The sequence below is a fragment of the Tribolium castaneum genome, chromosome 1, assembly GCF_031307605.1.
Source record: "Tribolium castaneum strain GA2 chromosome 1, icTriCast1.1, whole genome shotgun sequence".
NCBI lineage: Eukaryota > Metazoa > Arthropoda > Insecta > Coleoptera > Tenebrionidae > Tribolium > Tribolium castaneum.
In genome coordinates, this window is record NC_087394.1 from 13,667,053 (window position 1) to 13,681,374 (window position 14,322).

At 33.5% G+C, this 14,322-nt stretch overlaps 1 protein-coding gene across 6 annotated transcripts in view; it reads right to left on the reverse strand.

Moving 5' to 3' along the window:
- wde (windei) overlaps positions 1-14,322 on the reverse strand; it is a 50,423-nt gene that overhangs the window by 22,075 nt on the left and 14,026 nt on the right. For 2 of the 6 annotated variants that reach the window (XM_064359970.1, XM_008195257.3), the window contains exon 3: positions 831-989. In XM_064359970.1, the coding sequence (XP_064216040.1) occupies positions 831-989 (159 nt within the window). Of the gene's footprint in view, positions 1-31; positions 682-830; positions 990-4,881; positions 5,023-8,577; positions 8,967-14,322 lie in introns of those variants that run through there. The other 4 variants (XM_015978353.2, XM_015978357.2, XM_015978354.2 and 1 more) reach the window with 4 other exon arrangements.

Sequence of the window (14,322 nt, forward strand, 5' to 3'; positions counted from 1 at the left end):
GTACAAGACAATGCAAAATGTTTTAGCCTACTTTCATGGCCAAGTACCACGTGTCATCGGCTTCTTGTAGAAATTTCCAAACGTCTTCCTCCTCCAAAGCGTTTGATTTTCTCGGACTGTAGCCCTCAGAGGCGCTCTTTAGCAATGCCTGTAGGCGAGTGTACTGCGAAATGTCAATCTCTTTGTCCACACTCAGGCACTGCCTTAATATCGAAAAGTTGGACCAGAGAGTCGAAGCCTTGTATTTATTCCGTTGTAACTCAAAATATGCAAGCACAACCTCTTCGGTTACGTCGTACATTTTGTTCTCCTTACGCCAATTCTCAAAATGTTGATAGCGTCTTTCGTAAAGCGAATGCGATTTTAAATCATCGAAGGCCAAAGCGAACAGCTTCCTGTTTCTGGGCACAGACTTTAACAGCGCTTGCAGTCTACTGTACTGCGAAATATCAACACCTTTGTGCAAACTTAGAGCGTCCTTCAACATCAAAAAGATGGAGTGCACGGTGGACGCCTTGTATTTATTTCGTTGCAATTTAAAATATGACAGCACGACTTGTTCGGTTATTTCGTGCATGTCGTTCTCCTTACACCATTTGTCAAATTTGTCATAAGCACTATCGGCCGTCTCATTCATTTTGTTAAGTAAAAAAGATCTATTTTTTTCTATTTAGTACGGGCCTAAAAGGCGCAAAATAGAAAAAATAGTTTGACAAAACTCGTTTCATAAGTCATTTATGACACGAGTGCCATAAATCGTGTCTTAGGAAACTAGTTTTTTACTATTATGTCAATGTAAGTTTGTTTAGATTCGGTAGAGAAAGACTTACTTTGATCCGACTCATCGTCGTCAAGTGGTAAGTGGAAACTTTCTTCATCTGAATCCTTCTCTTCTCGATGCTTGTACGTGTCAAAAACTTCAAGAGTGTTTCTTAACGTTGTCATTGTGGGTGGGTTATTTATACAGTGATCCAAGGATGGCATCATAGCTGGAACAAAAAATATAGCAAACTTTAGGAGGCGTTGGAAGATCAAAATTATTAAAATTCCACCTTAATCAGTACAATGCATGTCTAGTTTGGATGCTAAAACGTACTTTATAACTGTATAGGAAAACAAAGCAACTTGACAAGTATTGTCAGTTTGATAACAAACACAAGAAAAAACAATTAAATGTCACATTATCTTATTTACAATGAACTATTAATCGGAAGTAAAATTACCGTTGGGGGCGCCACTGAGCTACGTCGAAAACAGTAACCATAAATGGCGGGAAAATGTTAATTCAAATATTTTGAGCGTTGTACGAATTTTGAGACTTCAAAATTATTACATTGCCTATGCGGAATGAGTTTATCTTTGGTGAAAGAAACGAATGTTCACAAATTAGAATAACAAACAACTGTTTGGTTCACCTTCTTTATTGGAAATTTTTTACAAAAACATGAAAAGCCTACCTTTTGGAACAATTTATGTTTAAATGTATCAGCAGTTGTTAATCTTAATTGTAGTTTTGTAGATTTACCGAAGTTTTTAATGATTTTTTCACTGGAAAAATTCTTACCTAAAATTTACACATTTCACTAATTTATTGATTTCTTGAGCCCAACTTTGTGTTGTGCTGTGATCCATTTACTTATAGTCTTTAATTATACAACTGTTTAATAACACTTTGTAATCAAAATTTAAATCTTTTTCATTTTTTATCCACTTTCAAATTCCAACAGTAAACGCTTTATACCACGAAAAACCGCAGAACCAAAGTCAAAGTTAATATTTACCAGCACATACTGTTAAAGTGATTCTTTCAAACACTATACACGCAAAATTGTTAAACTATTCATTAAATGTCAATTAAATGTAGAATTATGAAATTTTCGTTACTGTTTTCGACACCAGAGGGCGTCTAGTTAATTTTATTTCCGAATAGTAATCAATCTTGGCACTGACGTTTGGCATTTGATGTTTCAAAAAACTATAAAAATGCCAACGTCGCATTTTCTCTCAAAATTACAAAAATTATAAATAATGCAATTTATACTTTCAATGAGAGATCTAATTATTGATAACTATTTTACAATTTTATCAATCTGTTAAATAATTAGCGTTATCAGCTTATTTAGTTAATTTACTTTGCGTTTTTATAGTTTTGAAACAGCTAATAGATTGGTAAAAAATTCGTTCTACACTAAATACCACAAGTACATTGAGATACTTGAGTTCTATTCTGTGTCAATTTGTCAATTTTTTTTAGCTACTAGACTCTTCCTAAATAAAGTCTACTGCACAAATATGAGAGTTTTTATGACTTTGAAGTTGCAATATTTTTTGACACTTAATTATACACTACTTTCATTTTAAAACTGGACTGTCTCAGTAACTTTTACATAATACTAGGTCAAAATCCCATTTAGTTTTTAACATTTGGTTTAATTATTCAGTCACAATAACATGTCCACCAAACTCAGTTTTTTTTTCTTATAACAATAAAATTACTTCTCTAGTTTACACCTTATGCCTTGCGAACCTTTGATTTATTTTATTACGTTCTTCTTACTCATATCAGCTGTTTCAAAACTATAAAAACGCCAACATCGCATTTGCTCTCAAAATTAGCTGTTATAAATTATTCACGCACTTCAAGGAAATAATACCGATGTAATTTATAGTTTCAATGAGAGATCCAATCATTAATAACTATCTACAATTTTATCAATTTTATTTAAGAAAATAATTTGGTAAAATGCGACGTTACCGTTTTCATAGATTTAAAACAACTATAGGCTAAATAAACAGCTAAATCTATAGGTAATTAAATAAATAAGTTAAATTATTAAGAATTAAAACAGAATATATTAATTGACTATTGACGAAAAGACTAATCAATAAACTGAAACTATACAAAAACTTCTCTTTGTTTATAAAACCTGGTGAAAACCTAAGAAATTCTAACTTCATTTCTTGAACTACTGAAAATGATTAATTATAAATTATAATACACACCACTGGCACCAAAAAAGTGACCGCTAACACCACTAATTATGACTTTATTGATGGTCACTTTTGACATTCTTATGTAAAATTTCTTCACAGTTGACTCTGATGACATTTGAGTAGCACCAAAAAAATATGAAATTTTGTCATACTATAAATCTGGTTTATTGATAGTGATAACCCATCACTAACTCTAACCTCTTGATAATAGAATTATCAATAGGACATAAAAAATGTAAAAAGAATATCACTTTTATGAAAGTATTTGCGATTAAAGTTGAAATGAAGTTGCGCCCACTGGTGGTGAATTCTGCGAAGTAGCAGGAAATTTAAATGAGACATGAAGTTGACATTTCACACTTAAGTTGTGTTAAAAAGAGACACCTGAATTAGGCAAAAGATAATCATCACAAAACAGCATTTAAAAATCCTTTACTAGAGACCGCAGCCACTAATGTCAATTTTAATTGTAATTATTGTTACATATGAATAGCAGGTACAATGTTATTCCCTAAAAAGCATGGAGTGTTCAATATGTTTATGTCAGCGAAATATTCTACAAAGGTGTCCAAAGTTTTTGCACGCCACCGCACACCTGAGTAAAAACTCGAATTCATTTGTATGCTATACTTAAGACCTTAAAATGTAAACTGACCTTAAGGCAAATTCCCCCTAGAGTTATTTCTGATCACAATATGTTTTCTGTTTAATAAGTGTAAACCATTTTGTTAGCCTTCCCCGTCCATCTGAGCTTCGAGAAAAAAGCGCTAATTATTTTTCAAACTATTCAAAGATGTCAATTATTGACATTTAACCCCATCAACCCAAAGCTGACAACAAAAATTCAAATTTCCAAAGCCACCCATTACGCCAATTCAAATAAATTCGACTTTGGAAATGTAGCTTCAGTTTTTGAGGGAAAATAAATTCCGAGAAAAATCAATCAACAAAGAGGAGAGAATTTCTTTTACACACTTCAAAATATACATTTCCTAGTTCATACTTGTAACTTGAAAACAATACACCGGTTAATCGTTTCAGCACCAATGTATATTATAAAATATGATTATCCTTGACTTTAAATTTGCCTAATATTACAAAAATTACCTCAGAATGGATATTATGTGGTGTTTGCGATTAAAACCAATCACCCGGTAGGTAAAATAATAATAATAATAATAATAATAGCTATTAAAAATTATTACTTACTGCATGTAAGAATGCAGCAGAAAGCAAAATTGAACGCATTACCTAAATATCCTTTCTTAATTTTATTTCATCTAAAGTGCTTCAAACTTCATCGAACTTTATTAAAAACACTAACGAGTGGGGAAAGGAACCATAACAAATTTAACGACAACAATCTTTAGTTTATCACCATATTAATTACGTTAATTTTAAAGAATTTTGGCTACCTCAGAAGCTGGGTTAAACATATTTATTTGAGAGAATAACGTTTAGGGAAGATTGAGGCTAGGATCACTTGAATTTTCGCTTAGTTTAAACGCCCACTTCGATATCACATAAAAATACCAAAAATACAATTTTAATCAGTTGTAGTACGCTCGTACTTCTGCCATACAAAAAAAGTTGAATAGTTTTTTCTGTCACCAAGACCAAAAGTCGAATTTTAAAATTATACAAACAAGAGTAACGGTAAAAAAAGAGCATGCGATCCAATTGAAGAAATAAATGCAAGACTTTCACCGAAGACAAGCCAAATATTTTTGTTTTTGCTTTATTCATTAACAACGAACACCAGTTATTGGTTAACTTCGTTAACGGTACGGAACGCAACGCCCCCCTCGCCCCGCCTTGCCGCAATGCATTATGGGACCGCTTTGACCTATACCACTTATAAAGTTACAAACTACATATTATAATTACCTCAATACGTTACCAAATACCCAACTGTGAGTACTAAACCCGAAATTCTTTCATGGTTAAATCACTAAACTCGAACGAGGTCGGCAAATGTAGAGACTAGAAGACTGCAGACCGTATTCTACATTGCTGCATTTTCTAGATATAACCCACACTGCGCCTGCGCACACCCAACCGGGAGACGGTCTTGGTCTCCAAAATGTAAAAATTTTATCAAGACGTCAAGGATCTTTACAGTTTTCCTCAACTTAACTCCAAAAAGTAGCTTTCCCTGGGGAGTAAGTGCCGTTAAGTGCGTTCATAAACCAGTGACCCCTTTTTTGCAGAAATTTTTTGGGCCAAATGAACGTTGAAGCGCCTTAATTATAAAAAAGTAAAGTTTTGACGAACAATTTGAAAGCAAGTCCGAGACAAGCAGCGAGCAAGAACCGAACCGAGGTGTGGGATAAACGCCAACTTTGACGCTCGGCCACAAAACGTGCAAAATCACTTGCTAGGACATCGGTCGTCAATACACCAAATAACGACCAACAAATCAGCAGTATTTAGCGTTTTCAATCAGATTTATACTAATTAACTTATCCCGGAATATACAGAAGGGTACAATACAACAAACAACGGTAAAAACTGTTTGGCCTCTTCGCCAGAATTCGCACAAACACCGACAAGTTCTTAAAAATAGTCGCAGCGATAAAAGGAAAAATATCGAAGATAAACACGAAACAAACATAATGGAGATCAAAAAGGCCCCCGAATCAATAACACCGGCACGTTGGCCAACAAACGCATGACCTGACAAAAAGTCAAAAATATGAAAATTTCTGAAATGAAACCCCGAAACGAAAAAATCGTTAGAGATGTTTGAAGGTCGAACAGCATTGGTCGTGTACGCATGCGTACCAGCTTGACCTCATATTATTCTCTCGATACTTGTCGGCCAAATTGACGAATCTGTTTGTTACAAAGCATCACAACAAGAAAATTCAAAAGAATAAATAAAGAACAAAATGTGTCTTCGAAAATTGCATCCACAAAATTAACACCAAAAATCAATTTTTATACTTCCTCTCGAAATAGTTATTATTATTAAAAAGGGGGCCCTTCTAAATTAAACTCCAAATTCACACGTGCTAGGTGTGACACCCTGACCTACGAAAAATACTTGACAAAGCTATACCATTTGTTATTTATAGATAAAGAAGTAAGCCACGGGCTACCAACTAGCACAGGAAATAAAATAAAAATATAATATTAAGGACAGATGTATTGTACCGTGTGACCGAAAAAATTTATCCTCTAGAAGGCTACGACTGGTGACAGTCAAAATTATTGTTACTATTATTGAGGTTTATTAACCCGTGCATTTAAACGACTAACGCGCCAAAATTTCAAAGCTAAAAACAATTGAATAATTTGTTCGTTACGTAAAAGTAAGCGTTGCGCTACGCTATGTTAACGACACGCTGATGTCAGAGTACGACGCAATAGATCGCTACCGCAACTCCCCTCATAATGGACTCGTCCGGGTGGCTGTTTTTTCTTGTTTGGATACTATAGGACCTAACCCTTTTACAACCAACTCATTTTTATATGTTTTTTTCCAATTTTGACTAATCTTAATATAAAGTAGGTTTATTTGTTCGTTATTATTTACATTTCTGGTTTAACGACGTCACAGAAATATAAATATAAGTTACACGTATTTAGAAATATACTTTTCCAAGCATATTTTTTAGCCGTACTCGATCGATTAGTCCAGTTTTTGTTATTTTAATTTTATAAAAATAACACCAAATCAAGGGTGCCACGTCAATAGACCCCCTCTTAAGACTAAAAACATATATCGTGTCCCTTAGTCGTGTGGTCTAATTATAAAAATGCATTTTTTAAAGCACCGGATTGGCCAAAATATTATCCAGACTGGGCGAGTCCATTAGACGCGTGCAATAGGGGAGCACCGAGAAACGCGGTTTTGTTTTTGTCGCACTTGTGCCACTTGATTTCGTAGCGAGTTTTAATTATTTTGCTAAAGTAGCGAACAAAAACCACTTTGTTGGATTTTTACTCTAAGGAGGGGGGAGATTAAGCGTTGGAATTTTCCACCCGACTTTTCAAACTTTCAATCAATAGTCTTTTCACGTTTCCATTTCCAAAACTCGATCGTATTGTAACATCACCCACTCAGGGGGGTTTTAATTGCCACGTTTTTGCATACACCTGGTATATTTTTTGACGGTATGTGAACGTGGGTCGGCCAAAAATAGCCAACACCCGAAATTGACTTTCGAAAAATCTTGCATTTCTAATGAGAATCAGAAATAATTGCGCATTTGTACTTCCTGTTTTGACATTCTAGAATGACCTTGAACTAAATATAGCCAAATTATTAGTAATATCTCAAGACTTGTGGGCTAAATCTGATTAGGTATTATTGAACATAGAAGAAAATATCGAAATGTTTTACATTCTGGAGGTTTTATTTTAATTATTTTGACTTTCTATTAATTTCTACGCAACGTAAAATTGGCACCGCTGCAGCGAGGTAAACGAACGCGACTCCCCTCTCGTAACTTGAACTCGTCGGAATAAACGGAGAACATGGTACTTGTTCGACAAAATGGCCGACAATTTTATCTACACCAAAATATTCCGATTTTCAAAAGTTAGCATATTCACGAAATGTAAAAATGCAAAATCAATATTTCAAGTTACGAAAGTACGAAACCACGAAACAAAATGTTATCATCAGATCCGAAATATTTTATAGAAGAGTCGGATTTCGAAATAAAGCGAATCGTTCTAAGATTAGTAAAATCATATAAAATGTTCCAATTATCACTATTTTGTGTAATACTTGAAATCCAAATGAAACTTTGTTTGGTAAATCAAACAAAAAGAGCATACATAGCAAATTATTATTTTAAGCTTTCCTTTAAGTTGTCTTCGTAGTTCTCGTTTGGAAGAACCGAATTACACCGAAAATTAAAAATGTGGTTTTTGAGGGTGTGAATGAATTGTTATCCATTTCTTGCACCCTAGTCTTCAATTAATAAATAATTAACCTAACCTCTCATGCAACATCATTACTTTTTTCAAACTTTAAGAAAAAATAACAAAAGCGCATTTGCATTTTTGTGTTTTTGTACCAAAAACAATTCTAGTGTTGACTAATACAATGCACAAAACCCACCAATTAAACGAGAAACAATTATTGAAAAGTGTCAGCTTGGTCTAAAAGTTTGATACAGAATAATATATACTTTTTACTTATTTATTTGACCAGGAAATACAATGAGTCAGTATTAGTATTGGCTGCTAACTTGGTTTGTTTGAAGGTTATAACGTATGTAATAACCTCCATTTTGAAAGTTATTAAAAAGTATAAGGTAGGCATAGTCCTGGTCAAATAATAAGTTTGAAATTACCTTAAACCGCAGTTTTTGTGAAAAATACAAGGCAACAACGCATAACACACTCGTGAGTGACTCGCCAATGTTCGGTAGTGACTCGTCCCCCCACCCGAACTGTCGGCCATCTTGAAAGTGCAGGTTATAACCTCAATTGACTTTCTAACACATTTAAACAACATTTAAGCAAAATTGGCGAATTTTGGTTATTTTCGTATGAATGGTTTTACTTTGGACACAGTGTGGTACGTTTGTTGTGTTATACATAGTATTAAAAGAACAACTCACTCACCTTAAAATAAAATTCTTGACAGCATTAATATAATGTGTCAAATCGTCGAAACTTAACCTAATTTGTTTAAGAAAACACAACAATAATGCCGCCACAATTCTTGGTTATTCACCGTGCCCACTAGATGATAAAAAGCGTCGTCGGGAAAGACTGTGGACTGAGCGCTGTTGCCAGATGGTCGTGCCACGGCGCAACAAACCCGCGCTTACTTTTGTACTCGACAACGGCTATATCCAGTGACTTGACGCCAACTTTGGTTTTCAATTAAAAGGAGAAAAATACTATTTTGTGGTTTTGTATTGCAATATCCAGTGGGCATTGACCCATATGGGCGTTATGACAAGGCCCAACTGTAGGATTAGTGGGTCAATCTTAATCGATAGCACTTGGTGACGTGGAGTCATACAATTGTCGGTCACATCAAGCGACATAGTCTTGGTCTATTTGCCCATTAAAGGGCTACATGTTCGTTGTTGTTCTTTATTGTTCTATAAGATATATTTTATAAACTTCGTTAATTAGTAAATTTACTAGTCTAGTTTGTCTGATAAATAATCAGTTATTAGTGAAGTAGCCTAAATTCCCGAATTTTTTGTTGTTGGGGATGCAGGAGAGATATTTTTCCCTTTGGGGGACTGGAATTGATCGAAATTCAGCACAAAGTAAAATTGGATAAAGTGCGCATGCCCAGTTTGCTTTTTACGATCAGTTGTTACCGAGTGAAGGAGATAGGAAATAAATTTGGTTGCCTAATGGCCGCTCTATTATTTTTAGGTGACCTTGATTTTTACATCAAAATGATTGGACAAAACTATTTATCCGGTTATCAAATATACTTTTGAAATTAATATAAATAAGATTTTGAGTTGCAAGTAGGAAGTAGGTAATGAAAAAAAAAAAAGAAAAGATCAAGGGATCTTGTAAGACTAGAACTGAATAAATGTACTAACTAACAACTGTTTACGATTATAATTTTGGCAGTAAAATCACGGAGGGAACGAGATGGGATCTCCGCAGAGAACGGAGCTAAAATTCTCGTTGCGTGAATTCGTGGACTTGACGGACTTACGGTCTGGGTGTAACAGATTCTTAGAACGGAAAATTTAGCTCTCCGTTCTTCGGTTTTATTATGTTTTACTCGAAATTTTTTTGAAAAAAAAGTGTGATAACATTGGCCAGATACTCATACAAGGTTTTATTTGCACGGATAAGTCATCCTCGATCCCTAGATGACTTTGCTTGCATAATGGCACAGCTATCGAGGGTTCTAGTCACTCGTTTTAGGGGTTTTCAGTGAGTTCCCACGCTTACAAAAGTACTTAAAGGCCCTGTTAGGTCAAAATACATGAGAAAAAAAGCCAGATTTTTTCTCAAAATTTTAGCGAAAACCGCACATTTGTACAACAAATAAGCGCGTAATTAAATCATGACCTCCTATCTCAGCCGAGCGGAGAGGTTTTATAGTTCGGTCAAAATAGACATTTCAATTTACAAAAATTCGTATAGAACTGAACATTGGTACAAGTCTAGGTACACTATTATAGATTAGTATATTAAAGTATAAGTATACAGGGTGACCCAGCAGTGTGTAATCGGTCTATAACTTTTTTGCTATTTGAAATATTACCATTCTGTTTTTATTATGCGATCGATCGACTTAAATTCCACAAACTAAAAATGTTTTTATTATGCACAGGGAGTTGTATACAGGGTGATGCACCAAAGTTATATTTTTTTAAATGGACACCCAATATATTTTTGTATAATTATATTCTACGCAAAAAAATAATGTAACTTTATATAAACTATTATGGGTCTATCTTTTTTCGTTTTGGAATTATTCAACTTTTCGTTATAAAAATAACCATTTTTTGAAAAATCACTGCAAGTCGCCTATAAATATTTTCCGGCAAATTTGCAACAAAAAATTTCAGAATACCTTGTGATTTTAGTAAATGGACGACTTTTAGTTAAAGCACGCAGATAATATACAGGGTGTGCCAAAACGCAAAAACTTGAATGATTCATTTTTTTCAAACGGTATACCCTGTATTTTTTTCATGTTTCGAAAGCAGTTTTGATAAGCTTTCTAACGGTATGGGGTTTGCATAGCAAATTTAAAATATTTTTCGAGATTTTTCAAAAAAATACAGGTTGCTCAAAAACTGGCGCACCAACTCAGTGGTATGTTGCTGAGAAGCATGTGTAGATCACGGGAAAAATCTTGAAAAAAATCCTAAAGTCATATTTTAAAAAATCTGGAGCTACAAACTTATTTTGTTAACTTCTTCAGTTTTCATTATTTTTTAATGTTTTTATGTTTCACACTAAGTAATCGTTCCCTAACACAACGATGAATAACTATTTTTAAATTTCCCAACAGACTTTAGCAGTTTTTTTAATTTAAAATAATTAAAATTTATCAAAAAAATTACAGTTTGTAGATGTGCCAACGCTGGGAATTATTTCCTAGGAAACCGTTTCAAAAATAATTTATTTTTATTTTTGATCAAATTCTATTGCGATCACGACTGTTAGACAACGTTGCCACAAATCATTTATTTAAAATTCGTTATTTATCAACAATTTTAATGCAAAGAATTTTTTTACTATTTTTACCTTTATATGTAAGCAATTCTTTACCACACTCCATTCAGTTGGTGCGCCGGTTTTTGAGCACCCGGTATATTTATCTGATAGTCAAATGGTAATTAATTTTTTGATATGTACTAATGTGACTAATTACATAATTAATCTAGTTATTACCTGATACATAAATGAATTTCACTCATCAAGAATTAATAATAAAATAAATGAAAAATATATTTTTAATTTTTTTGAACACTTTAAGAAATATTGTAAATTTGTTATACAAACCGCATATCATTAGAAAGCTTATAAAAAGTGCTATCGATACGTGTAAAGAAATACATGGTGTTTTATTTGAAAAAAATGAGTATTTAACTTTTTGCGTTTTGGCACACCCTGTACATTATTTCCGTGTTTAAGGACTAGTTATGCACGAATACTTTACGTATTTTTTTATCGGTACACTTTGAAATCATAAATATTGCTATTAATATTAAACAAAAATTTAAAATAATGTAATGTGAGATCAGTATCCCTTTCGTTATCATGGAATGGATTGTCATTATAATGAAAAAAAAAACATTAAAAAGATGCCATTTATACTTCACGTTCCTTGGGTTATTGATGTTGCCATGGGCACTTTAAAAAACTTTAAACGCGTCAAAGGTCAAAAGTATTGGTTTTATGCATTTTTCTCGAAAAAGTTTTATCATTAACATAGGTCGACGAATGTTGTAGACCATACAATTTTCTATAAAAGTTGTTCTTATACTTTTTTCCTACGAGTCACCATTGTCGTGTACATAATATGCACACATTTTCCCACCACCTGCGCCTGTGAGGTCTGTTTGGCGAATGTTTTTCCTACACAGCCAAAGTCCTGGTCATTCGAGGTACTACAAAAGGGGTGATGCCGTTTATAAGTTTGAAGGGATTGTCTGTACATTACATAATGTCCAAAGGACACTTTAGGCCGAACTGTACATTGCGCTTATCTTGAACCTTCCCTAACCTCAAAAAATTACTCTTTTCTGATTGTACAACGACGCTTATCAACTAAGCCTAGTTCAAATACAAAATTATTTGAGGGGTGATATTTGGACGTTTAAGTTTAGCTCAAGTCAATTAATGCAGTCAATATACTCGCAACTTCCGATTTAAATAAAAATGGAACAATTTTTAGTTGGTGTTTTGGCAGACGGTGAAAACATAGTAGAATTATTAAACATTATACGTAGTAAAAGAGCCCGACCTCAGGTAAATCATTTCATCAAATGGAGTAATAAAGAATTTATTAAAAGATTTCGTTGGATCGCATTTTAGAAGAAATTGCACATCCAACTGAAAGGTAAATGCGTTCTATTATTATCAAAAACTAAAGATGTTTCTGAGTTTTCCATTATTTCAATTTGTGGTTAATATTTGTTTTCGGCAGTACTTATGTTGTTACGCCATAGGCTTTTTTGCAAGTCGTTGCAGATTTTTCTGAAATTGAAACTGCTATTGCTTCTAGAATTGTATACAGCGTGTCTCAAAATTGATGGCCGTGCTTTTAGGGTATGCTTCAGAAGACTAAAATAAATCGAAAGTTAAGAGTGGAAAATTGACCAATTGCCCTTCATTAGCGAGTTTTTGATACGAAACTAAAATTGAAAATTTAAACATTTAATTTTATTTCAAGCGAATTTACCAAATTTGTTGTCACAAAATACGCTACAATGTGATTTAGAAACTTTTCCGCATATGCCCTAGCCTCTGTAGCGGCAATGCCATCATACACACCTCTAATTTATGAAGGAGAGAACCAAACTCGAAGTCGCCCCCCAAGAAATTTATTTATAAAATAGGGACAATTGTACATTAATCCATGGACAAATAAAGTTCTCCTTCATAAATCATTGAACCACCCCTCTTTGAGAATGGATCACAGATCTCTCTTCAAGTTAATACACACCTCTAACTTATAACCGAGCATTTAACAATCGACAAAATCTCGAATGTAATAATGTAGTAATATCGTATCATTTTAAACATACAAAACCGAAGGAACTTATTAGAACTTATTAATACTCCTCACTAGACAGAGTGATCCAAAGAATTTTAACATCGCTAACATCAACTAATGAATTATGTTCCACAAATAATTGGAAAGGCAACATAAAACTTATTATTTACATTTTTATCAATAACTCGAAAACTAAAGACAATTGGAAATTTTTTTACTCTTAACTTTCGATTTGTATTAACCTCCTGAGTCAAATTCCTAATGCACGGGCAATTTTGAGACATCCTGCATAGGGTTAGCATTAAGGCTATTGTTAAGTTAGAAACCACTTTTATTAAGTTACCAAATCAAGAGATGCAAAGCAATGGCAGAGAAGTTTACAACATCGCTCGATTTCCAAAACGCATTGGTGGATTGGACTGCACTCATATTAAAATAATGTCGCCAGGTGGAGATCAAGCTGAAATTTTTAGAAATAGAAACGTTTTTTTTTTCGTAGAATGTCCAATGAATCCTGTGTGACTTTTCGAAACGACTTCAAAACTACAGTAATTCGGAAATAAAATTACCGTTGGGGGCGCCACTGAGCTAGGTCGAAAACAGTAACCATAAATGGCGGGAAAATGTTTATTCGGATATTTTAAGCGTTGAACGAATTTTGAGGCTTCACAATTATTACATTGCCTATGCGGAATGATTATTGCATCTTTGATGCAAGAAACTTATGTTGACAAATGAAAGATGACGAGGAAAACACGAATAACGAATGACTGTTTGGTTCACTTTCTTTATTGGAAAATTATTACAAAGACATTGAAAAGCCTACCTTTTGGCATAATTTACGTTTAAGTGTATTAGCAGTTGTTAATCTTAATTGTAGTTTTGTTGATTTATCGAAGTATTTCATGATTTTATCAGTGGAAAAATTCTAACCTAAAATTCACAAACTTCACTAATTTATTGGTTTCTTGAGCCCAACTTTGTGTTCGCTGTGATCCATTACTATAGTCTTTAACTAGACAACTGTTTTATAACACTTTGTAATGAAAATTTAAATCTTTTTGACTTTTTATCCACTTTCAAATTCCAACAATAAACACTTTATACCACGAAAAACTACAGAACCAAAGTCAACGCTAGTATTTACCACC